General features: G+C 38.1%; 1 protein-coding gene and 1 long non-coding RNA gene across 2 annotated transcripts in view; one reads left to right on the plus strand and one right to left on the minus strand.

Annotated features, from left to right (window-relative positions):
- The window catches only part of LOC127529195 (uncharacterized), a 76,159-nt gene extending 73,049 nt beyond the window's left edge, over positions 1-3,110 (minus strand). The window contains exon 1 of the long non-coding RNA XR_007935879.1: positions 2,920-3,110. This is a non-coding gene — a long non-coding RNA (uncharacterized LOC127529195). The remainder of the gene's footprint in view (positions 1-2,919) is intronic.
- A 3,204-nt stretch (positions 3,111-6,314) lies between these two features.
- On the plus strand, positions 6,315-10,466 carry irx5a (iroquois homeobox 5a). Its single transcript, XM_028809315.2, has 3 exons — positions 6,315-6,939; positions 8,476-8,881; positions 9,436-10,466. Exons 1-3 carry the CDS (start codon positions 6,697-6,699, stop codon positions 10,122-10,124), a joined length of 1,338 nt encoding a protein of 445 aa, XP_028665148.1. The 5' UTR covers positions 6,315-6,696; the 3' UTR covers positions 10,125-10,466.
- Positions 10,467-27,702: the final 17,236 nt, after the last annotated feature.

Consider the following 27,702-nt stretch of genomic DNA (forward strand, 5'->3'; position numbering starts at 1 on the left):
CATAAAAAAGACCTTTAAAGTCAGAGATAAAAATAAGAATCCACATTAGACACAAAACTTACATTATTATTATTAATAATAATAATAATATTAAAGAAAATACTAATATATAATCAATATTAATTTTACTGGTTATACTTACAATGCCACTTAAAAGTAATGGTAGATTATAATTTTATCATAAAAAATTGAAAATGGTGAAAAGACTGTATCATGCATTTTCTACTCCACTAGTAACAGTAACAATAAAACTAAACAAGTCAATATTTTATTAACTACCCAATAACCATGTAGAGGAAAAGGGAATAGAGTAAATGGATGGATGGAAAGATAGACAGATGGAAGAATGGAAAATAAAGCTAATAATTCTTCATTATGTAATAACTAAGTACATGTGTGCTTTCCTCGCTGAAGCAGCATTTTTTCTAATCAAACAAAGCCAAGACTGATTTTTATAACAGACTGTAACATTCTGTTTATTCTTTCCTTGATGCAAAGACTTGCAGTTTCTAATTTTAAGTAAGATTCTAAACTGTGATTGCCCGGTACATCTCTTCTCAAGAAGAAAACTTGCTAGATCAAAAATGATATTGTGCATACATAATATTTAAAACATAACGAAGATAATTATTTGTTTTTCATTATTTTCTTTGTGTTTGTGTAATCAAAACTGATTACAACAGTTTTTGGCATACTTATTATGGTAACCAGAATTTAATTCTGTGAATTTCCTTTAACTCTGAACAATACAAAGTTGGCACAGGTAATGAATGGCTGGATGAATGGTATTCAGCTTTATATACCAATATATAATTTACAATTACATAACAGTCTTTACTAACACCGTAGCACAGGACTGCTGCCACTTCACAGATCCAGTGACCTGGGTTTCGATGTTTTCCATGTGGACTTCATAAATTCTTCCTGTGTCTGTGTGGATTTCCTCCCAAATCTCCAAATGTTGTTAGGATAAGTTAACTGGTATTTCCACATTGACCCATGTGGCATGAAGGCTCCCTGTGACGGACTGGTGCCTGTCCAGGCCTCTTTCCTGCCTCGACCCCAGTGCTGCTGGTATAGGCTCCTGTGACCCTGAACTGTAGGTTTGAGAATAATATGATATAATTAATTTTCTACTATTTGATAAATACAAGCTGGACATATAATGTTTATAAAACGTTCATCTTGGCCACACTAAAAAATATGAATACCATAAAATGTTTAAAATCTATTAAAAATGTTTTTGTTAAAGTGCTGCAAGTATACTTTGTTCTTTTTTGGCAGATTACTGTACCGGTTCCAATGAAGCACAAGGGCATGGTTACCCCAAATACATTTTGTTACTAGATGTAACTCGCAATATGAAGAAGTTCAGCTATTTGATAAGTTTTCTGAAGGTACTGCTCATCTTTAGGATGTTAGCTTCTCAGTTGAACATTATTTTTGAACAGATTAGGTGAACAGATACTGTCAAAGCTACATGCTGTACTTTCAGATGAAGAGATGGCAATATACTTTGTATGAAGTGAAAAGGCTCGCTCTCTACTAATAATTAAAAAATGTTTAGTCTAATTCTGTTGATTTTTTTTCCATGCATTTATTTACGTATGTATTTTTTACAAGTTAATATTACACGCGACTAAGAATTCCGCTTACATTAAACATGGCAGTGTCTAGAAATCACATATATTACTATAGGCGTATCAGTCTACATTGTGTAGCACATGCATAGGTGCATTATGGATTTGTAAGAGATCTGAAAGAAGGATTCTGTTAAATAATGAAATGTGTATACGCAAATATATTTAGATAATTAATCAAAGTACAACCATATAAGTCACTAAAAAGTTCTACATTTTTATCGGGTAATAATGTTTACGCAACCCTAAAGGGGAGTAAGAAGGCTCGGATAATGGATGAAGAGATGGATACATTAATTAATTAATGTAAAATGTAACAAACTGTATTCTGCCACGTCTAATATACTGTACATATGCCATCGCAAAGAGCACGGTCGTATTTTTTAAAACATCTAGTGATATCAATGACTTTCAGACTCGTTTTATTGTAGTAAGTTATAACCTTGGCCATTTCATACGCAATGTCAAGCAGACACTCCCACAATGTACTTTTAAGAAAAGTACATCAGTACTTTTAAACATCGATATCTGACAATAATAGACAAAGATGCACGTAGTTTATAATCATTTAATAAAAACTGCAAGGTCAAAACTAAATGACATCCCTTATTTGCAGCAGATATCCCCGTGGCATTACCAGAGAAGTATTTTGAATTTCAATTGGCTGCCAAGTGGCAAAAGCCCCTGAGCTAATACATCAAAGCAAATTTGGCGTCTGCTAATCGGTTTAGGACACAGCTTTAGATTTGCTGAAATCCCCCTGAATTGCTGGCGCATTGTTGCCGCGGCGCTGTTTGCACTCGGCTGGGTGCGCTGAGCGGCCGCGCTAATGAACCTCATCTGGGTCGCGCTCCTCTTAGCTTGGGCGAAGTGCTTCACGCATTGCCCTTTTTCTGCCCACTACTTGTCTCTGACTTTTTTTATATATAAAATACATAATGTTACAATTGAGCTATAAAGTTCACCGGCAGATGCAGAAATAACAGTTTATCGAGTGAGGGCGTCTGCGCCGCATTAATTCTCTCCAACAGTGAAGTTTGGCAGCAGGTGCATGTGATGTGACGCCCCATTCACTATTTATACTGAGCTGCCAAGAGCGAGCTAAAAAGCCATAGAGACCGCTACCCTGCCGCAGAAAAATATCTACAACTTCCCACCAGCGATCCTTGTGCGGTACAATACACTAAAAAAGTCATGCTGACATGAGATTTTATGGGTGACCGGAGCACGCCGAGTCGTTGCATTTAACATCAACACTACTGAAAAAACAGTCGCTTACCTCTCATCTCGAAGACTGAACGCCAACAAGGACATACGCGTCACTTTCACGATACTTCATGTATAAACTTCCTATTAATACCATCAAAGTCGTAGAAGTCATTATCGCGGGTTACTGTATCAATGAAGATGACGTCACATGTCAAAGCAAGAAGCTCGCCGAGCTTCCTGTGTTTCCAAATGAGACCCGATGACAAACACCCTTTTCCACCAATCAATATTAGCAGTCTGCAGTCTAAGACAATTGGTTGGATTTGAACAAATCAAAGGCGGGCTTTGTTTTAAGGAGCCCTCTGGGAGTTGAAGTAAAGTGCATTTCGGAGGATTTTTTTTACACACTTCACAATGTTCATATATATAATAGACGGATCGTTCGTTGTATTTTTGGTAGATATTTATTTCTATATAATAATCCAGTAAACGGCTTCTATGAAAAAAATATATTTTACGGATAATTTAAATCCTTTTGATTTTGGTGGCTTTGAAAAATCGTTCTGTGGCAAATTTAAGCCACTTGGTTTAGAGCAGACACCTGAAGTACTGAACAACAGAGAACACGTTCAGTTTACCCGCTGCTGCCCTGAAAACGCGACAGGTGTCTTGTTCGTATATTTCCACGACGAAATTCCCAGTGGGAGCCGCAAAAACAGTCCAAACTTGGTTAAGATATCGCAAAAGTAAGGGTGCCTTGTTCATTTAATAAAGCTGCAGAGAATGCCCACGTTGAAGTGTGCTACCCTAAAATAAAAGTGATCGTTTACAACGTCATTAAAATATAAAGCATTATTGTTTAATGTTTTCCATCATTCTATTTTAATTCTGCTACTATCTCTGTTTTATGTAGGCTAATGGCTTCTTTCAATCTAACGCATTTCTAAGTTAGCAGTAAATCGTATTTTTTTATAACTCTCTCCATTATATTCCAGGGTGAACAATAATTTGCAAAAATAAAAATTACCATAGGAATTGCGTTGGGTCAATGCCAAAGTGAAATTTCCGATTCCATTTTACCTGAGTGCGTTTAGCTGTATGTCAATTAAAATCATGAAAGACATCTAAACATAATTCATTCAATGGGAAAATAAATAGATTTCATTTATTGAAAAACAATGCTGATTTGCGTTATTTTTTTATTTATTATTTTAAATTAGTCGAATGCAGTGTAACACGTCAGTGCCAATCAGGTGGACACAATAGAAAGGAGACACTGGAATTACAAAGGAGCCGAATAAATGCGAAGCCCTCGCTCTACAGCAGCTACAACGGAGCGGCACGTGACATTTTTCCGACGGCGGGATTCCTTAAGAACGCTTACAGCGATCCCTCCCGGTTCATTACGGATCGCATTTGTTTGAAAGCAATGGAAGGCCTCACCTTGAAAAAGCACCTGACGTAAACAATTCACAACCCTTTCCGCACGGTGTATAAAATTGCGGTTTCTGAAGCGGGACATTTTAATTAATAACTTTCGGTGGTTGTGTTTAGAGGTATATTACAGTAACATTTATGTAACTTAATAGATGATCAATTACTGATATATAGAACTACATTCAATTATATTTAAATAATCACACGCCTAAAAAGGTGATAAGTAAAGTGTAGCCTATTGTACTCGCAGTATATAAATGTGTGCGCTTCCTCCATCCAGTCAAGATTAGGAGCAGAGCTGTTGTAAGCAGACAGGGAGAATTAAATAAATCGGGGTATGTTCGTGTCGGGAAATATATCTAGAGGAATCAAAGAAGATTACATCCTCTGCCCGGCACGGATTTATCCCAGTTCATATGGTTTTAATCTGCTTTCGCTTATACCCTTTTATGAGTTTTAGAGAAGAAATACCTGGCTTTTTACTTTCAGATCCGCCGATAAACACTTAACTCGAAACGTTCTTTCGAGCTGCATCTGTTATTGGTTTAGACTAATGGTACGTCTTTAAAATGGTCATTAAATGCTAATAAAATCAAATGATTAAACACAATCACTTTTTGGTCTGTAAAAAAACGAACATGTTTTCGTCTTTTAAGAAACACTACAGTTTGATAAATTGTACAGATATCAAAATAATAAATAACAAAATACTACAGTTTATAAAGAGTGGATATCTGCCCTTTATCCAGCAAGTTTCATTGTTTGAGACTAAACCGAAATATCTAATAATATGGAGTCAGGTTTCAGTGTAGCGTTTTCATGTTCCACCTGTGCGTGTGTTAGTCTTCGCCGACGGCTCCGGTTTTCGTCTGACATTAACTGTCGATATTAATTTGTCTTCGTAAGACAGTGTGAGTGTACCGTTTGATGGACTTCCGTTTTCTCCAGGCGTCAGATGTACAGATTCTAGGTTGATGCTTTCATTATATATTTGTTTCAGTTCTGCATGATCTGTGACACTGAAGTGGATTAGTCGGGCTCGGGATTGAGCTGAGAATGATGCCTATTGGAACTTTCAATTTATTATGAATGCATGTGACTAAGCGTCCCGTACAGAGTTTGGCTCGGACTTGCTTCTTTTGTCTGTTGTAAAATTACATTTACAACGTTTATACTGATAATTTTTCTTCTGTAAATACGTTCAAATCGCAATATATTTACTACGAAAATACAACCGCCTTTTCAGTACAACTCACAATGCCGACATCCCTTCGTTTGTACCCAATAAAGGTTCTGTAGTATATACGATAAAATTAAGAAATGACAAAATTGCCAGAGGCCCATGGTAAAGTCTCTTCTACTGTATAATATAAGTATTTAAACTAAGAATTCTAGACTGTAAATACGTTCAAATCGCAATATATTTATTACTGATATAACCGCCTCTTCACTGCAACACACAATGCCGACATCCCTTCGTTTGTGCTGAATAAACGTCTTGTAGTATGTATAATAAAATTAGGAAATAATAAAATTGCCGGAGGCCCACAGTGACATATCTTGGGCTGTATAATATAAGCATATAAAGTAATCATAATTCTAGACTTACGGGAGGGTGTTTTGGTTGATTTGTTATTTTTAATATATAATTAATAGAATTCTTTTGTCAGACCCTTTCACCCACACGAGCTTAATACATTTCGAAACGAAGGTTGCGTCATTGTATTTATTTATATTACTTTTCTCTTCTAAGAGACTGATTGGCGTGCACGCCGTGGCTGTAAATCTTACGAAAAAGTGATGCCTCCAAGTATTTAGCAAATGAAGAAAGTTGAAGCTGATCTGAAGACTTGCACACGATTGCCATCCAGGGGCCGGCGCATTCGAGTCCTGCACAGAGAGCCTTGTTAGAGACGAATGGGGGGGGGGGTGTTGGGAAGGGGAGAGAGAGAGAGAGAGAGAGAGAGAGAGAGAGAGAGAGAGAGAGAGAGAGAGAGAGAGAGATCATTAGGCTGCGCGGCTCCAGCAGCAATGATCCTCCTTCCTTCGCTTCTTCTGACAACACCCTGAGAGGAGGAGCGAAGAAGGCGTCACAATCCTCAGTTTCCAACTTAGCATCTTGGCAGGACATTTTTCCAAAGCAAAGCCCCCCAATCCGAAGGCAAAAAAGTTCTTCTGCATGATATAGAGGGGAAAAGGAAAAGAAAATAAGAGAAAGTCTCGTATAAGTAAACACCTGGAGCTGTTCAAGGGCAGCTGGCAGAAAACAAATCAGAAGTCACCACATCCATAAGTACAAAAAAAGATCAAGATTTGCTGCTGGTCTCCATGGTTTCTGAAGCGAAGTGCATGAACGAGTAAAAGCGAGAAAACTTTTGCAAGCAAGTGGCTGATCTCGGTGGGTTTAGCCATGTCGTATCCTCAGGGCTACTTGTACCAGCCGTCCGCTTCTCTGGCTCTCTATTCATGTCCGGCTGCATACAGTACGAGCGTGATCTCTGGACCTCGGACAGAAGAGCTAGGCAGGTCCTCCTCTGGGTCGGCTTTCGCTCCTTATGCGGGATCTACGTTTACCAGTCCTTCAGCCGGTTATAACTCCCATCTCCAGTACAGCGCCGACCCGACGGCTGCAGCCACCTTCACTTCGTACGTGGTGAGTGACACCAAGGGGGAAAATACAAAGAATAACGGATAGAATACAACTTTCTCATCAGTTACTTGATCTTAAGCTGGTAAAAAAAATGTACGCGTTGTTTTCCTTTGGTGCATTGCAAAGCCAGTAATATATGTTCTCGCGTGCTGTGTTTCTCTTTTCTAAATTCCGAGAATCGTATTCTGTTTAACCTCACGTAAGTATTATTATTATTATTTTTATTATTATTATACCACATCTCTTTATCGATCACGTTCAACGACGGAATTTTAAGCAGACATAAATCCACTAGTTTAAAATTAATATACGCATTTAATTACGATAAAAACATCAATTAGTTAACTTATAAAATTATATTTAAACGCCTGTATATATAAAAGTCTATACGATCTTTAACGTTTTTCCGTTTATATCACTGTTTCCTTTTAAAGACATAAACGTTTGTTTTTAATTTTTATGTCTTTGGGTGAACCTGCGTATTCTACGAAATATTTTGAATATTAGTGGCATTGTTAATTAAGCATAATTAAATCAATATGCAAATCAGCAATTATAAATTAAAGCATTAATTGCGGAATACTTTAAACATATATATTAATCTCTCATTATACATATATAAGACGTATCAAGTAATCTAATCAACATTAAGGCTATGTTCTAAAATTCAGTGCACGTATATATAGTATATATATATAGAGAGAGAGAGAGAGAGATAGAGAGAGTAGAACATTAAGGATATGAAGATGACACAGTAGACATTACATAGAGCCCCCTTGACAACGATTAAATTCACGGAATATAAATAATACGGATAGAATTAATTAATGTGTCACAAAACAACGTTTGTGTTAGTGAAATATTAGTCTACCGATTTAGGCTATATTAAATGAACGTGGATACACGCAAATTATGTCAATGCTTCTTTGTGATTATTATTATTATTATTATTTTTAAATCTACGATGTTGAAAAATTGTAACACTTAAATCTTTTAGAACACAGCTGTCTTTTTGGCCTCTACAATTCATGTTTTTGTTCTTTTTTGAAATCTTTTGCGGTAATTTATTGTTTGATGTTTTTGTAGGCTATTTGATTGTTTTATTAGTTTACTTGTTATATTTTCTGGCCTTTCTAAAATGCTTGTAAGCCTGGCTGTTTTTTTACGTTATCATCTGTTACTTTTGGTAATTAGACTATATATACATATAACTATATATATGGACTTATTCCTTATATATATATATATATATATATATATATATATATATATATATATATATATATATAACAATATATATAATTAAATACATTTCTCTGTTTTGTGTTTCGGTTGTGCTGTCGAATTTTGATTCTTCTTTATAGTGATTTATATTAGTGTGTAATAATGTTTTATATAAGTTTAGCTTATGCTCTTTTCTGATTACGTCCGTGTCAGAGAGATTTGTGATTTTGTCGTTAAATTGTCCATTTAATTTAATATTCGAGGGCTTTTGAAATTGCGCTGGAACTGAGTGTACATGTGTATCTATTCTTCCAGAGCTCTCCTTACGACCACACCACGGGGATGGCCGGCTCTATAGGATACCACCCGTACGCTGCCCCTTTAGGTTCATACCCCTACGGGGACCCCGCGTACAGAAAAAACGCCACGAGAGATGCAACTGCCACCCTAAAGGCCTGGCTCAACGAGCATAGAAAGAACCCATATCCTACAAAAGGGGAAAAAATTATGCTGGCCATCATCACTAAGATGACCCTCACGCAGGTGTCTACATGGTTTGCCAACGCAAGGAGAAGGTTAAAAAAGGAGAACAAAATGACATGGACACCTAGAAACCGAAGTGAGGACGAGGAAGAAGAGGAGAACATCGATCTGGAGAAGAACGACGACGACGAATCGCACAAACCCATCGAGAAGGCGGATTCCAACGACAACGAGACAGGTCCGTGGACAATTAATGAATTTTTTATTTCGCTCGTTTCCAATCAGAGCACACAATTGATTGCTAGTTAATGGCGATGTATTATTTATAACCTTCCAATTACTCTAAATAATAATCGAGCTGTCTAGTTTATGTGTGACTTATTATTTTGACATTCCATTTGCCGGATACGGCTGGTTGAAACGTCATCACTGACCACGAAATTAAATGATCGCACTGAAGGTGAGAGTGGGAAAAATGTTTTCATTGAAAGCTTTTGGTATTTCGATTTGCCCGCACTTCAATTCAAACACTTTATTTCGTTACAGAAATAAATTTCTTCTTGATTTATTTTTAAAAATATTTTCTGAATAGTACCAAACTCTAGTTTATAACTAATTGTCGACAACATGTTTGTATTAATGTTTTGTTTGTTAACTTTGCATTTATTAAAAATAAATATATATTTTTACACACACACGCACACACACACACACACATATATATATATAATTCACTTTGATTTGTTTTTTAATTTAATTAATTGTTATTTATTTTCCACATTTACTCTTCAGGAGAACATAAACCAAACTCAACAGACATCACCTGCGACAGGTTTAAGGAGGAAAACGCAGGGAATGAAATCGACCCCCTTTTGACGGACTCGGAATTAAAAGAACCCCCAGAGGAGCGGACGGACATCTTTGGCCCTGATTCCCCGAAGGCCACCACTTCTTCGCCATCGGCTGTGCCTCACGGAGCCGAAATCCTGGTCCAGGAAGGACCTGTAGAGATACTTCACACATCTGGCACAACCGGTACCGCCACCTCTGTCATCCACTCACCCCCAGCTGCTAACCCCAAACCCAAACTTTGGTCTTTGGCTGAAATCGCCACTTCATCGGACAGGTCTAAAGAGAGCAGTGACACGTCTCAGCCCACGGGTGCCAGCGGGGCGATGACGGGCAGCGCTCAATCCCCATCGCGGTCTCCATCACAGCAGTGTCACTTTCCCAACAGTGCGGTCCTGTCGCGACCCCTTTACTACACGTCCCCGTTTTACGCGGGTTATACGAACTACAGCACTTTTGGACCTCTGCACGGATCTAACACAGTGTCCTCAACACATTTCAATGGATTAAATCAGACTGTACTTAATAGAGCAGAGATTCTGGTCAAAGAGAGTAAGATCAGGAGCCAGACGCAGGTAGATCTTTGTAAAGAGTCCGCTTATGAACTGAAGAAAGGTATGTCAAACATTTAATAAGGGCTTCCACCCCCACGCAGCCACGCAGGGCACATCCGGACTCCTATTTATTACTCGCCTTGGTGATACCGAGCAGCACATCATTCAGTACATAATTCGGAGGAAGCGTATTTTCTGCAAGAAAAATGCTTATTCACAAATTATAGTTTCTTTTTTTTGGATAGTGGATAATCCAAAAGATGTATCGAAGAATTGTCTTAACCGCAGCCGCAAGAAAGAATTTGTATTAAAACTAATATGTATATTTAATGTAGCATTTTTGTATTTAAAATGGACAATACGATATCTTTGAAGTAAATTATGAAAAAATATACCCTTGTGCAGACATCAATGTTGTTGTTTTTTCGGGATGCAGTTGAGGGGGATTAAGTTTAATGTAAAATATATATCTGTCTTTCAAAGAGTTGTTTCTATTTTGAAAAAGTAACTTAATTATGTAAAACATGTTCTACCATTTGAGAAAACTGAGGATTTTTTTTATTATTATTATTTCTTAGAAGAGAGCGAGAAAATGAGGCAATTGGCGTTTTTAACAGATAATTAGTCACTCGCACAAACACACAAGTGGACGACAAACCGCAAAATCTCGAGTGGTAGGAAAACGCAGAAACCAAACTTTCCTCGTGGAAATTACATTATTTATAAAATATTTGTTTTACAGGAAGGATATTTTCCCCCATTACATTTAAAATGAGTTGTTTAACAATTTTCCTTAACCCCGCAGTACAATTAATATATTTATGAATGAGGTTCATAAAGTTGTGGTGTCATTTTAAAAAAGGAACTTGAAAACAAGCGAAAAATTGAGCACGATTTGAAGAGAATGTTATGTGTACAGTTTACATGTGAATAATTACAGTCTAAGGCTAAATGGAACTAAATGAGTTTCTGCTTTTCAAAACACATCTAAACCATATAGTGAGTGCACCGAGCAAAGACGGTGTAATGTATATTACAGAACACTTACATGTTATTTAACCATTAGCACTCCACACTTTATACGATGTGTCATATATTCTGCTGAAGCCTATGGGCCTTCCCATCCAGCCAGTGGCGTTGCTTATCTGGGTCTTTTGAACGGTGCGGTTTCAAAGAAATTCTACGAACAGCTGCCAAAGTTACATCATGAATAATTTGGTAGATTTTTTCCGCAGGGTCAATACAGTGTGTACTTAATTTTGTGATCACTTGAAGCAATATTTTTTTCAGCCCCCTCCACGCACTGGAGTCCTTGTAGGGGTGAAATTAAGTTAACGCATTTAAACCATTAGGAGAGATTTTCTTTAAGCCGCAACACTTTGTGTGCCCACTCTTCGCCGGAGATGCATTTTAAACAGTTGAAAATTGATATAATAACAACAGCAAATTGCGGTGCTATCATTTAACCTAATTACATCCAATCAGTGTCGTGTTTTATGCAAAGCAATCAGGTGGCGAACTTTGCTAATGAGTTCGATTTTATGCCAAATTTAGCCCTCATTACTATTTGCCTGGCGCGGTGAGGCCATTAAAACCTGGACAGCGGCGGCGCGCACATGCCAGAGGCAGGCTCACGCTGCGAAAGGCCGGCTTCTGCGTGGCTGCTTCAGTTCAGCAACTTTTTCTTTCTTTCTTTCTTTCTTTTTGTTTGCTCATTTGGGAATGTTAATTCATGTAAGCACGTTGTCGGTGAATTTGTTTTCTTGATCTTGAATGTAGTTCTGGTGAATATGAGCGACGACTCTCAGATGTATTCACGCACAATGCGCAGATGTTTCCTGTTGCCACAGGTAGGTGTCACACTTGTCCTTAATTTGAGGGCATTGCTACTAATCTGATGTCAGTGAGGGGTTCCTCTGTGTGTGTGCTTCAACGAAGCATCCCTATCATTGCTGTCAAAAAGACGAGGATGCATTAGGCCACATGAGCTCTGCCAGAGAACACCAAAAGAAGTCGCTCAGACGACCCAGTCTTATGTCCCGTGACAGCTGCGTCTTTTACTTGCAACGCACTTGCTGTTCCAGGCCACTCCAGGTTTGGTTCAAAAGTACAAAGAAGCAAAACTGGCTCAGAGTTTGGAAATGTGTCCTTAATAAACGTAAACTTTAAAAAAAAAAAAAAAAAAGTGCTTTCTGGTGTGAATCCCCAGTTTAATTTTAAACAGATAAACGGGGAAACAAGAATGCGAACGACTCTTCCTCGTGGAAGTTCGATGCATATTCTGATACGATAAATTATTAGTAGATGAGGTTTGCTCATCTACTAATGCCTATTGAATGAGCGATGATAATTATTGTGATCAAGACTTACAATTAGAAGACATCGAAGATAACAGGAGATTACGCTTTAGTCATTCATGGAGTCGCCTCACTTTTTTTTTCTCCCACCATTCCATCATCCATCAGTCAACGATGCTTATTTTTAGTGTTCCCAGAGGAAAGCCCCCAGGGGACTCGCAGTCCAGGGCTCATCTGGCCTCTGCTTTTCTGGACAAATATCACTTATCTTTGTTTGTTTATTTTTACCTGCCCTACCTGTAGAAAATGCGTAATTGCACAGCAAGACAGAAAGCGGGCGTTCAGAGAAAAGCCCAACCCCCCGATGTTTATGGAGGTAAATTCAAATCTTGGACGAGGTGTGGAACTCATCAGATCAGAAATTAGTTTCATGTGGGAGAAAGTATGAGTAATAAAATAGGTTACTTGAAATTCGGGGTGAACGTGTCTATCTATTTATCTACAGCATTAATTGTGCTGCGGGTTAAAATTATGAGACAAAAGGAGGTCTTTTAACAATGTAATTTGCTGTTCTGTAGGCTGAAAAATGAAAAGCTTCGTTGCTTTATATTGTTTTATTGAATATCGTCACCATGGTAAATTTTACTTGAAGCAAATGGGAAACATGCTAAGAAACATGAACGCCCATGTCCATCAGCTTTACAATCTGGTAGAGTATGACCGGGCTGGAGAAATATACAGAGATAGAGAGAAAACAAAATTCAGGAAAACAAACGTAAAGAACAAAGGCGCTAAATGCTTAAATCGATTGAACTGTCAGATTATGGCTGCTACACATAACTTACACCAACGCGCGCACACAGCATTTTCTGAAGTGGGTTTAGATAAACCCTTGCCAACGGGAACAACGCCTAAGCAATTGGACCATCCCGAATGGCCCGTCACATCCACTGCAAAATACACCCTCACTCCCCTGGAGTCACTTTAGCGTTGCATGTCTTTGTAAACGAAAGAGAAAAGTACTAGCACGGCGGAAACACGGAAAATGTACCCTGAAACGGGCAACAACAACAACACATCTTTCTTTTAGTTCTAACTAATTTGCCAAAATAGCAAATTGATGGGTTTTATTTGGTTAATGCCTTGCACCTTTTGTGATAAACTCCAGTTCTCCTTGGCGCTGTAGTTGAGAAAGTGAGTTCTGAAATAAGATGGACTTTATCAATGCTTAAACACACATTAACAGTCTATCGGTTGCTTCACCACTTTACCATGTAAATGCTTTACATTCGTACATCTATCTATCTATCTATCTATCTATCTATCTATCTATCTATCTATCTATCTATCTATCTATCTATCTATCTATCACGTGCAATTGCAAATTAAAAATTAGTGTGCTGTGCATATATCAATACTATATATACGTTACATTACATTACCAATTCATTTATCTGGTGATTTTCCTGTGTATCTATAATCTTGATCAGTATTTTAAAAGTAGACAAAAACGACGTGACGTTATTTTTCTTTGGTATACAGACAGCAACATGTTGCAGGCCTTTAGTTAATTTAAGAAGTCATGTTCAGTTTCAGTACATAGCCAGCTGCCTGCGAAAACCTTTATAAACGCAACAGTTAGTCAATCGGCACCCATTTGTATGAGGAGCGGAACGCAGTCCGGTAATGCCCCATTTAACAAAGGGCTTCAGTTGGGTATGTAATATGAAAAATGACTTCTGGAAATCGTATTGACAGGTGCCGAATTACTGCTTGCCTAGTAACATCAATGTTTATGAAGAATCAAGCACTTGACATTTGTTTTAATACTTTTAGTTTTTAAGTGATCAGATTATATCACATTAGCATGATCAGGCAACAGCAAGAGAACAGGATTTATGGGATCCAACGCATTTATTTTCTACGATATAAATTTAAAAGTTTGGGCATTTTTTTTTTTTATTTGTATTTCAGTAAGTAAAAAATTAATTAGTTTTCTCGTATTCCTTAAAATAATTAACGTTTGTCTAGCGCACGTGGGTTGGTTGAAAAACAAATTGTTGTTAAGTGTGTATTTTTCCTGTCACCAGATGTCATTTCTAGGAAAGCATTTTCATGATATTAAGAAAGGTGCCACCGTAAATAAACAAATGCCGGTTGACGTTGCTTAACCAGGGGGTGCCCACTGAGGTATATGAATACTTATAGAAAAATTTCCACTTAGGAGTTTCGCTCTACTCTTTTTAAATACTATTATAAATCTGTAAGGTTTAGAACTTTCACACCATCGTTCACTGAGCAGTGATTTTAATAAGAGAAGGACAGATCAGGACAGTTTAAGTTTTGTTCCAGTTTTGAAGTTTTCGTTTTCCGTTTGTATATATTTTTATTAACGCACCGAAACAGCAAACACAAATTACCTAAATAAATATTGAACTGTCAGTGCGTTTTACGTCATTACAGTCTTCGAAATTAATAGTTTCTAAAATTAAACTTTCTCTCTGAATCGGTCCTGAGCTTTATAAAAAAATCTCAACTAAAATTCATAAAATCATATGTTCAGTATCTTGCGGTAGTTTTTTTTTTTTTTTTCGATTCCCCCTCTTTCTTCCAGATGAGTAGTTAGGGGCTTTGTTAGTAAGTGAAGCGTTGGACAGACACTGTGAGAATGTTAAGTGGGGGTGAAACAGTTCCCACGTGTGGAGAAAAGGACAGAGATAAAGGGATTAAACTAATTGAGATCGCTTTTGTTAGACCGTGACGTTGTTTTTAATACGTGAGCATATTCTTGAATAATTGATACTTCCAGTTTCTTTGAAAGCAAAACGAACACTGTCATATTTTTTTTATTTAGATTTTTTAAATCGATTGTTGTTGCAAGGTATATTTTAGATTAAAAGCAGTTGTGAATCTTACTGTAGCCGGATGCTAAGGAAATTTAAAAACCTGTTTTTAATTATTATTATTAATCTTATCTCGTAAGGTGTAGGTGGGGCTGTTTATTAATACATGAAAATCCGTGTCAATAGTAATGAATCTTATATTAGAGTAATATTACATATCCAGCTGTTTTTAGGCGATTGGCTGATTTGTGTAGTTTAAATGATCTCTGCGTTATTTTACTGTTTCTCAATTTCAGTTGCCAAGACACTATATAAAACACACGGTTCACACTATATAAAAATTGTGCTTACATGCAAGTATCTTGTGGTGGGAGAGGAGGATGGGGGGGCTATAACCTTCATGTTTATTTACTGAATAAAACAAACCTGAACAGCAGCCACTACTTTAAAGACTCTGCTCTTCCCTGGCAGGGAAAACAGACATCGTTTAAAAAGTTCAGAGTGTCCCCCAGGGGTAAAAGTGCCGATTGATGGGAAACTTAAGGATGGTTAGGGGGGGTGGGGCATTGCATTCAGCAGTCAAACGCCTAAAGTCTTTTGTTATTTATTTTGAAATGTTTTTAGAATAACGCATTTATTAAATACTTGCAATTAAATGAAAGATGGATCAGGATCTACGGTATTCAGCTAACAAGAGAAATGAAAAGACTGAACGTTTAGAGTTGGCTAATTCAATGGCGCATCGATGGCCGTCACACCGAACTGAAGACTGCCAATCTTACGTTTGAAGTGCTGTCTGGCGCCGTCAGACTGAGTCTATTTATTGTAACTTCTATAATGAATTCTGTTTCTTTTTTCCCTCTTCTAATATCAGGTATAGAGCTAAATAATTTCAGCGTATTTTTTAAAGCGCTTTATATATTAAGGCTCCTAAAGATCAAAGCTCTCCACACAGGTGTGTAAGCGCCATTTAAGTCTTATTTAGTGCTACTATTTTTTTTTCTCCTTTTTATGCCATTTCGCCCTGTGTATGCCTTTTTCACGGATATGTTTTCTTTCCATCTTCTTATCCTTATACTGATTTAAACTGTAAATGCACACCTTGAATCTTGACAGTTTATAACAGTGCTTACCTCGTTTAAATTCTAAACATGATTTCACGCTCACAACCGCAACGTACACATTCTGAGGAATAGAAAAAAGTGAGATGGCGCAAAGTATCACTTTTTAACTGAGCTGTAGACCGCATAATCGGACCGTGCCTTTCAAGCCAGCAACTGAACATACGGTAGTGCATGGATCTCAGGCATAATCCTCTGAAAATAAATGCCACGCTAAAACTCGACTTCATAATTTCTTTACGGAAGCAATGAAATATAATAAGTACACATGTATAGTAGCTTGTAGCGTCTGAGGTGCAAGATAAATGCTAATTATATACTCTAATAACTTAAACAAAGCTACAATGCTTTTTAGACATTAGCCCGAATAACGCCGCATAATTAAATGTGGAATTCTCTCCCTGCTAATTTTAAGTAATCTGATTATTTAAACTTTTAAGTAAGACTTTGGTGTCTTCAGATTTTTCATTAGAAAAAAGGTGATAACAACTGAATAAAGCAAAATACATTTATTCAAAATGTCCTTTTCATATTCCATTTATTATGACTACGCAAATAATGCATAAAATATGTGATGTATTAAAATTCTTCTGTTTTCAGAAGTTCGTGCTTCATATAGATAGATTCTCTTGTAAAATATAACGCTTATTAAAATGACTGGTCACCCCTCGAGCTCCTCCTTTCTGCTGTTTCACTGATAATCGGTCCTTTGCAGTTTATGAACTAATTTGTTCTTTATTCCTTGAACAATGTGGTTCTAACACGCAGGTGCAAATATAATAGAATCAAATAAACTTCGGCAAGGAAAACTTGACGGTGTCACAGCAGCTTCGCCCGCACACAACTCTTCCTATAGCCTGCTTTTTTCTTTTTGAGATGAGATCTGATATTTTCCCCCAAGGACTCTGTTTTCCTCCCTATAGCCTCGAGACGGGACGTTAAGGTGTGTTAACGACCTTAGATTAGCCCAGTGGGAGGAAGTGTGTCCTTTCGCGGATGTTCTCCATTTTCATTCAGTTGCACCAGCGTCCCGAGGTGCAGACATATTAGAAAGCGTGGTTTCAAAAAACAAACATCTAGTTATTTTTCAGACCCCTTTGGTCCAAGTACAAGGTACACTGCAGGGTTGCGGAAGACTGGGCATATCCTGGCAGCTTGCGGCGCAAGTGCCAACATTATGGACTCGGCCTCAGTTAATCGCTGCTCGCCATTTGCACAAATTCGCCACCGGACATCTTAGTAGTAAACTACACATGGATTGTGGGTGACAAACCGGAGAGTTTGAACAAAAACACATGCCGACATCCTACACGGGGAGCGACAGGTTCAAACCCAGTCTCATGAATCTACCAGACACCAGCGCTAACAACTGCGCCACCGTGTTTAGTTGTTTTCGTCTGTGGTAATCAAAAGAATCCGAAAAGTTTAATGAGCTGTAAATGAAATATTTCTGAAATATATACGCAACCAAAAACCTTGACGCACTCGTGTAGACCGTAGTATTTAAATACAGTTCCTTAAAGGAAGCCACGCAAACACAAGGATAAGACATAAATTCACATAGAAGGAGAAATCGTTGCGGAAAACAAGCACAGTGAGGTGCCAGAGATGCAAGCAGTGCCAACCTGCCGCCCACATATACTCTTAAAAATGAGAGTGCCATGGTTCTTCACAGAGGCGCCGTATGGGGGACCTATTTTTGGTTCCCAAAAGAACCATCCACAAAAAAGGTTCCAGAAAGAACGTTCAGTTACTTAAATCCGTAACATTCCATTAGCAAATAAGAATAGCTGATTCTGGATTTGAAAAATGCAAACGCCTTCATGATTTTAAAAGGCCTCTTCCTGCGTGCAGTAACGCACAAGTTCACGTTTTCCTGATCTGTTGTATATTGCTATCCACTGTAGATTAAACGAAATTCCGTTTTGCTTACATACTGGGAACCTTTTCAAAGTATAAAAACCAGTTTCATATGCCTAGAACCCTTTCCAGAATGAAATGGTTCTTTGTCAAACAAAAGCTCTACGAGGAACCGCACAACGCAATAAAGTGCCACTAAAGATCTGTTATTTCCAAGAGCGTAGCCTGCGCGCGGTACTCTGCCACTTAATTTGTTTATAATGAAGCAGCTTACGAATAGCTGTTTCAACGTTGTTATTATTATTGTTATTGTTATTATTATTAGTAGTTGTAGTAGTCCCTTCACCGCGCACATGGACTATATGGTTCATAGGTGCATTGTAAGTTAAATATAAAAGACAATTTCTGGCGTCTTTCACTAATTCCCTTTGGCTTCTTCTTGCTCTTTTCATGTGATTTCTTTGCGAAATTGTAGTCTGCACGTGTAATTATAGCGGCTAATGTCTAACAAGCCCCTGCATATAGGAAAGCCGCACTTAATCCTTCAAGTCGGGAGTTTGCGCGCACACCCCAAGGTTATGAGGTTTGACAATATATTTTAATGTTGTTGCTGCTAATTAGCTGAAGTCACAGGACTTATAAATATTAAAGTGCGCTCTGTAATATAAATATATTTTCCTATCTTGTTTAAATTATTAATTACGCGTATAATTTTGTTTATTTTATTTGCATTACAAATAAGTCCGATCTGCATTTCTCTCTCTCTCTCTCTCTCTCTCTCTCTCTCTCTCTCCTCTTCATCTTCATCTTCTTCAGAGCATCTCTGGCGGTTTTAACTTCACATTTTCTGTGAGAAAGAGAAAAGCGGAGTCAGAGAAGGGGCCTATTGATTTCCAGTTGCAAGGTTACCTTTTCAAAAGAGAAGCGCTCCTGTTACCCAATCCGAGTATGAACTCAGCGTCGGTCGGTTCAAAGACGGCCGTGCCGCTTCACCTGTAAACTGGGGAGTCGGCCCCCCGGCCCACAACGCTGGAGGTCCGCCACTCCCCCGAGCTCTGTTGACAAACACAGCACTCCTTTGTTTCTATAGCTTTAGTATTCAAGTTTCCGTGCAGTCGAACCTCCACTTGAACGTGTCTCGGTGGGGCTGCAAAGCTGGTCAAGAAGTAACTAAAAATGCTGGCAGGGAGACTCGATGCCAACACACTGAGCGTTTGAACTTTTGCATTAGATTGACATTTTGCTAAAAAAATCTTTGAATCTTCAATACAGTCCTACATTTAAAAAAGAAAACACATGTTTAGAAATAAAATGCCACACCCAAGAACATTTCCCTGCCTTAACAACATTCACATAAATTCAGTGCAAAGATCTAAAATAAACACCAACTCCTTGACATGTTATAGTACAAAACAGACACAGACTTAAATATTATGTCACTCACAGAAACACAATGTCACAAATAAACATGTCTAGGCACTGTGGCCTTGTGGCTGAAGTGTTGGAGTGTAAGCCACAAGTTCGCTGGCTGAGTCTGTCACTCGCCCTGTTTATACTCCAATCTACTTGTGATATACAATTTTTTTTTTAAGAAAGGACCTAATAAGTAAAGACATTACGGTGTACCTCAAAGGTGCAGCACATGTAAAAACAGAAAAGCGGATACACACAGCAGAAATATGGGTGGCATGGTGGATCTGCACTCCCACATTACTCCAAATCATGACAGTCTGTGTGGAGTTTGCATGCTCTTCCTTGATCTACACGGGCTTCTCTTCAGTACTCCCATTTGATTCTTTTTCACTGAATGACTGAGTGATGGATGGATAGTTAAATATATAAATGAAACACACAATGAAACATAATGAGAAAATGCATATTCAAGAATTTACATAAAAATAAATGTTATATATTTATAATAAAAAAGAACTTAAAAACAAGCAGGTACCCTAAAATCAATTTAAATCAGCTATTTAACAATACCAGCCAATAAGACACCCTAAATCAATGTGGCGTGTCATAAGATTATTTTTGGTTTATAGTGGTTTATATCAGACTACTTGATCCTACCCAGGACTGGTGACCACTGTTCACCTTACTCATCTGGGTTTGGCCCAGGCTCCCTACAACCTTGTAAAAAGAAATAAGAATTGTGAATAAATAAATGAATGTATATGCTGACACAAACACCCCAATATAAAACACATTTAGATGATGCTCTGACATTATTCAACCTAATGCTATGTGCATATTTGTTGAAAATTTCACAAGACACACACACATACAGTATATGAGCACAGACACACTTTTTGTGACCTCAGGGACTCCAGTGCGATGTCACTCTCAAAATCACATTGAGATCCTGGGCTTTGCTTTATTTAATCTTCAAATCCCAGGAATGGGACTCTTAATTAATTATGGGTGCTAAAAATTCAAGCCAGCTGTTTTTTGCTGCCTTGCCCCGGATCTGGTGAAGACAGAAAAAAATCTTACTGGGCTTTTGCTGAGGCGCTCGACATGAGCTGCACCTTCTTTGCAACAAAGGCCTTAAAATGACAGATGTTCTCACTGTCCTCATGCATTCCTGTGGAATACGTCTTCAGGTTAATTACATAAAAAAAAAAAAAAAATCTGAAGAAAGGCTTGGAAGACTTTGTCCTGTGAAGCTGCCGGCGCTGCGCCTTTGCACTCATAAATGTTAAAAGCTCTTTTTAAATATTCATGATGATATTGTAAAGTGACCTAGATAAAGTGACAGTGAATGATTTACAACTATTTACAGCCATTTTTCTCAACAAGTTAATTACACGAATGTCTATTCTTATTAGGTAATTTCGCTAAATGCTACCAAAGAACCCAAATAAAAACTATATTTTATGCTTCTTGACAATGCTAATGGCCCTACCCCTGGGACAGATTACATGAGCAGTTTAGTGTTTGTATCAAGAGCACTAAAATCTAAAGAAAATGCTAAAATGAAAAGAAGATGGCACACAAAGGGCCAAAGGTTATTACTATGGCTGTAAAGAATAAGATTAGCTTACAGCTTTAGGCTGCAAATGATGTGCTGAATAGTAATGTCTAATAAAACTACAAATGACAAGCTGAATATTTAATGCTGTACCTGTATATAAAAATAGTATCTATCTATCTATCTATCTATCTATCTATCTATCTATCTATCTATCTATCTATCTATCTATCTATCTATCTATCTATCTATCTATCTATCTATCTATCATATAGTGCCTATTATAAATATCTATCTCTCCAGCTATCTATTATACAGTGCCTTTCATAAATATCATTATCTATCTATCTATCTATCTATCTATCTATCTATCTATCTATCTATCTATCTATCTATCTATCTATCTATCTATCTATCTATCTATCTATCTATCTATCTATCTATCTATCTATCTATGTTTGTCTGTCTGCCAGTACTGTCTTTTTTATCTGTCTGCCTATAGTGCCTTTTATATTTGTCTGTCTATAATAACTTTCATTTCTGCCTGTCTGTTATCTGTCTGTCAATCTATAACACCCTGCCCGCCTGTAACCTGATAACCCTGAAGAGATCTGTGAGGGTTTGTACATTATGTTTAGCTACGTGACTGTATCCTACACTGGGTTTAAACTTCATCCAGTGTTGGCTGTTGCCTTACACTCTGTTGTTATGGCTGGGCTCCCACTCCACATTAAACTAGATTGGTTTAACTGGGCACTATAATGGATGAATTAGTAAACCATTGACTTCATTCTATCCTTGAACAGCATTAATTCCTTACTTGTTAAAGTAGATTTTGCAGTCAGGTAAATCAACATACAGTACTTCATCTAATTTTGATTCTCACCTTGTAAAATAGCCACTGAGACAATGATAGAGTTCACGTATGGGGATTTCATTTGGGGGTCCAGTGGTAGATCATTGGGCACAGGAGAGAACTGTGAAGCCAGTGGAGGGTTGGAGTTGTATCTGATTGAGGTTGAAAGGAGTGGGTAAACATAAATATGGGTATGAAAATCGATTATGGGTATAGAATGAGAGTTGGTTGTGTATTAGAAACCTGGTTAGGGTTGGTATTAGATGAATTGATAATTGATTATTAGTTGTGTGCAGTGAGTGGAATGTGGTCATGTATTCCGTGGGGTTTTACATTCCGTTTAAGAGAATAAAAGATGGGGATTAGGTTCTGAGAGTAGGGTATGGGATTGTACTTCTAATAGCCTCTAAAATGGTTACCAATCATGTATAAAGATGGAAGTCAGGTTCTGACGGAAATAGGACTTAGGGTTAAGGCTGAGAGAGAACAGGATCAGATTGTTTTTATAAAGGGCTTCTGAAAATTGTATGTAAAGGAGGTATTGGGATTGACATTGGAAAAGAAGTTGGATGAGGTTGCGTGGGTAGGAGGTATAATGTAACTGATGCAAGGAAAACAATTAGGGGATGGGGTCATATAGTCAGTTGGAGCTTTAAGTGGAAAAGTAGATTTTTGTATCTGGTCGGGGATTAGAGTTGGGGACAGAAATGGAATGTGTGTATTATGTGTATTTTGTTGAAATTGTAAAATTGGCAGGCACTTTAGTTGTGAAATTAGTGAATGGGTGCGGCTGGTATTACTGAGGGTTGAGTAAAGCATTATGTTGAAAAAGACTCTTCTTTCTATATCCAGGTCAATTTTGTGTTCTCAGACTTTTATCCCACCAATCTATATTTCTAAACCATCTTTATCGTGAATAGAGTGATGGGGAAACTGGAGCCTAACACAGCAGGCATAGGATGAAAAGCAGGAACTATCCCCGGACAGAGTGACGGTCCATCATCGGGGTGAAATACACTCAGACATGCACAGGGGCCAATTTAACATCACCGATCCACCTAACCTTTAAACACTGGGAGAAAACTAATGTGGACACAGGGAGAACATGCAAACTCCATGCAGGTAGGTCCTGGAATACAAGGAGGAAGCAGCACTACTACTGCACCATCATGCCACCCCAGACTATTATTTCTGCAATAATTAAAAGCTCACACACAAAATTCCCTTTTGTCAATTTAGGACCATCAATCAATTTTCAGAACCCGCTCAATTAATTCAACTCCAGTGGTGTAGGGGGCCAGTTCCTAACCTTACAGGTTGCTTGCTGTCATCCTTGAACAGGCCTTCAGACCTTTGCTTGGCTTGGAATATTTTTGAAGGGTAGCTGAGTTATTTTAGAAGAAAATTAAAAGTGCATGATGTGATCACACTGTAAAAGCTATCAACAAAACAACAGAGGTACATGTAACCTTCCATGAGATGCACATTGAAAGTCTCAGATTTGTAAACACACACTCAGACCACCAAGGTGAAATTGAAATGACAGTCAGGAACAAAATTAAAGTATGCTGGAAAGGGTCATCTTAAATGGTAAGTTCTCTTGCCTGGTGTTTCCCATTGGGACCTGACCCAAGACCTTAAAGTCTGAAATGTGCTTCTTTACTTTGTTTTATGTTTTCTGGTTAATGGTTTCCAGTATTAACCCTTCTTTGTATAAAGGAATTTATTTAGCTGTGTAAACTTTCCCATTAAGATACTTCTGTCTGCACCCAACAGTTCTTTCTGAAGGAATTACTTAGCATCTAATATAAGGTGTGCTGCAGTGCCTCAGAAGTTAGTCCTGCTGCCTCTCAGATCCAGCATCCTGGGTTTGAGTCTCCCACCCAGCCACCATTTGTATGCTCTCCCAGTGTCTGCGTGGGTTGTTCTCCCACATGCTGAAAGACATGAAGCTTAGGCTTATTGGTGACTCTAAATTGGCGAAGTGTGGCTGTCCTTGAGCATGCATTGTGATGGACAGGCGTCCTGTCCAGAGATGTTTCCTGCTTTGTGCCAGATGTTGCTGAGATACTTGAATTTGATCAAACTGATTTGACATTGTTATGTAATATAATATGAGGAAGCAATAACTTTGTACAGAATAGATTGAACAAATGTGGCATGGGAGCTGTGTTGTTGTCTATGACGCATTTACACGTTCTCCCTAGTGCTCTTGTTTTTTTTTCCTGCTGGTTCTCTGGTTTTCTCCCACATTGTAATGATGTTGATATTCGGTTAACTGGTGACTGTTAATTGGCTCTGTGTCAATATGGAGGTTGTGTGAGTGTGACCTGAAGTACAGTTGAACATTCTCCAGAGTTGGTGCATCTCTAGTAGCAGATACCTCTGAGGTAGACTCTGTGATCCTAACATGGATTATCTATCTATCTATCTATCTATCTATCTATCTATCTATCTATCTATCTATCTATCTATCTATCTATCTATCTATCTATCTATCTATCTATCTATCTATCTATCTATCTATCTATCTATCTATCTATCTATCTATCTATCTATCTATCTATCTATCTATCTATCTACTTACCTACCTTTAGGACACACTCTCTAGAAAAGAACATTACTAATATTTAAACAATAAGGTCCTGATTATCGTTAATGTTTCTGAGCTGCCTTTTAATCCACACTTTGTTGAAACTCCTTCTGTATGAGTAGTGTTGTAGTCCACTGCAAAGCACAATGTAAGATGGACTCTCAAATGGCCAATTTGGAGTCTCCCTGTCAGTGTGTATTTATGTGAAGAACAAAATAGTAAAGCTGAGAAATGAAGTTGGGTCCAGTTAACATGCCACCAACTACTCATAACCCATTTGTTTAGAATCACATACAGTTTTGTGAACCTGACACCTAAATTAGTTTTGCACATGATTCACCATTGCTTATCTCAAAACTAACTAAAGAGTTTTTGGGGATTTTAAAGTTTTTCTTTTTTTGAGTGGAAAATGAGGAATATTGCTTTGTAAAGCCTGTTTACACTTCCATGTTTACCTGTGACACGTGTAATCTGTACCACACCAGTAAAATCAATTCTCCTTCACATCAGTGTGGAGGTGTGAAGTACATTTTTTTTTAATGTGTCAGGCTGCATATTTTCCAATCAAGACATATCAAGGCACACCATCTTGCTCATTACTGGGTTTTCACCACAGCAAAATCTAACTACAAAGAAAGGCACCATCCTTGCCAAACCCTACCTGGTGTTACCTATCAACTGCCTTATCCTAGTTGAGGCTATGGACACATTTGATGATGATCATTTTTTTTTTGGTACAGTTTATTTAAACACCTTAATGAAAAACAGATACATGCTAAGTTAATTCATGAAACACATTTTTTCTTGTTGTCAATGGCACAAGTTTGACTGTATGAGAAACACAATTCACTTTGCAATTTTTGTAAGCACCGAATTTCAGGGCAGCTTGGTGGTGCTGTGGTAGTGTTACTGCCTTTCAATTAACAAACCAGGGTTTAAGTCCTGGGTCCTACCTGTGTGGAGTCTGCTTGTTCTTGCTGTGTCAGTGTGAGTTTCCTATGGGTGCCCCTGTGTAAAGCATGCAGGTTAGGTAAGCTGGCAAAGCAAAACTGGAGTGGGTTTGGTGTGTTGGTTTGCTCACCTTGCAATGAGCTGATGCCCTGTCCATGCTTTGTTCCTGCCTTGCACCCTATGTTGAGGGGGATAAGATCCAACCACCCTGTGAGCCTGTTCTGGATTAAGTGGGTTAGAAAATGACATGACAAACACTAACTTTCTGTGCACATTAAATTTCACATAATTTCACATTTCACTATTCAATATTAGTAAGTTTTTTTTTTTCCGAATTTTATGAATGAACCGACAGTCCTACTCATATTTTACAGTGAAAATGTTACTGTTAACAACGACATACAAACCAGGAATAATTGTGGCAGCGCTTCTCTTCAGTGCCACTGTGGATGTAGGTGGGACCATTTGTTCAATCCATGTTGTGTAACCTACACTTAGACATTTTCTCCCTGAGGTTAATCTGAAAGTCTCCATATCAATGCTAGAGTCTAAATCAGTGAGAAGGAAGATGCAATAACACCGGGTCAGCCTGGAAGGAACACAAAGCAGAACTTCAAGTAAATCTCTCTTCTGATATGTATAGTTTTATTTCTGGTTTAGCAAGCATCACAAATCACTTTCACTTCCATGAGATCCTATCAGCCTCAATAAAAAATATAGTGAAAGATACAATATACCACATAAAGAGCTGCTCATCTAAGCAAGATGGAGTGACAAGCTGCATGGTACTGTTCTTTTACCTCTGTTGAGTCTTGGAAGCCCTCTCTGTAGTGGACCACAGTCCAGTCTCCATTTCTCAGAATATGTAATATCCATCTAGCACAAGAGTTTACAAGCATGTGCCCTAAGGGTTTAATTTGCAATGCTAATTGGCACGATGGCACAGAGGAGCTTTGCAGTCTTTGCGTCTAGACATCTTTTTCAATATTTTAATAATTTAAAGAAACACAAGTAAAGAAGCACTATTGTACAGTATTTAGGACTGCTGGCTTATGCATTCAACACACAGGGTTCAAATCTCATAGCTGGTACCTGTCTGTCTAGAGTCTGCCACAATACCTGCATTGTGTTTATCTCCAAGTGCCCCAATTTCCTCCGTCATCACCAAAGAGTGAACATTATTGTGATTAACGACTCTGAATTGGTTCATCAGGAGTGAGTAAGTGTGGGTTTGTGAGGCCCGTAATGGACTAATGCCCTGTCCAGAGTTGGGTTGTTAATGATGCCATTGAGACAGGCTCAGATTCCCCCATCATCCTGAATTAAGTTTGCTTGAGAATTAGCATTTGCATTCAATTACATCATCAAATGCACTTGTGATGGAGTCTGGGGACACTAAGTGTCCTGAGTGTTTCACCACCAGACACCCTCTTACAGGTGAATTACCCATGGCTGGCCAGTCCCATTGTGTGTCCACATAGCATTTGTGTTTCCTTTGCATCCACAACAATCTCAAGGCCCACTACCTCAGCAGCTGTCCTGGTGGCTTTCCTCTGTGACAACCAGAACATAAGCATTGCTGAAAGACTGACCTGCAAAACTTCTGATGCCTACTTTGATGATCAGACACCATATAATGTATTCCACTCACTGACTACAACACAAAGCCCTCATATTTGACCCATTTCCTTTTATAGCCTCTTCTAGCTATGTTTCCAAAGGATATTCAGGAATTGTGTAATCTCCAGTTTTGAAGTGTCAGGTACCAGCACAATGTCTGACCTGAGGTGTTCCGTACAATGCTTTCTGGAAGCTCCTAACACTCTTAGCTGGCATTTTTCTCCCATTCTGTTTACTAAAATTGTTTTTCTCCTTGGGTATTGGTGCTTCCTGCAATTCATGACACTACTAGTGATGGCCACTAACATATTCAGTACCTGGTCATGGCCTCAGCATCAGTGTCACTAACCCCTTATACAAGATCTAAGGTCTCAGTATCTCCTTTAGGATGCACAGAGTGCAGTGCTGTGTAAGTATTGCCCCACCTAAAGAAGTTTACATGACTTTTGAGGGCATCACAGACTGATGCAGGTATTTTTTTTTTTGGTTCCATTGTGGCTCAATCTGCCAGAGGCAGAGCTTAGACCATTTCCTGGTCTGATTT

This window comes from Erpetoichthys calabaricus, chromosome 9 (genome assembly GCF_900747795.2).
Source record: "Erpetoichthys calabaricus chromosome 9, fErpCal1.3, whole genome shotgun sequence".
Lineage (NCBI taxonomy): Eukaryota > Metazoa > Chordata > Cladistia > Polypteriformes > Polypteridae > Erpetoichthys > Erpetoichthys calabaricus.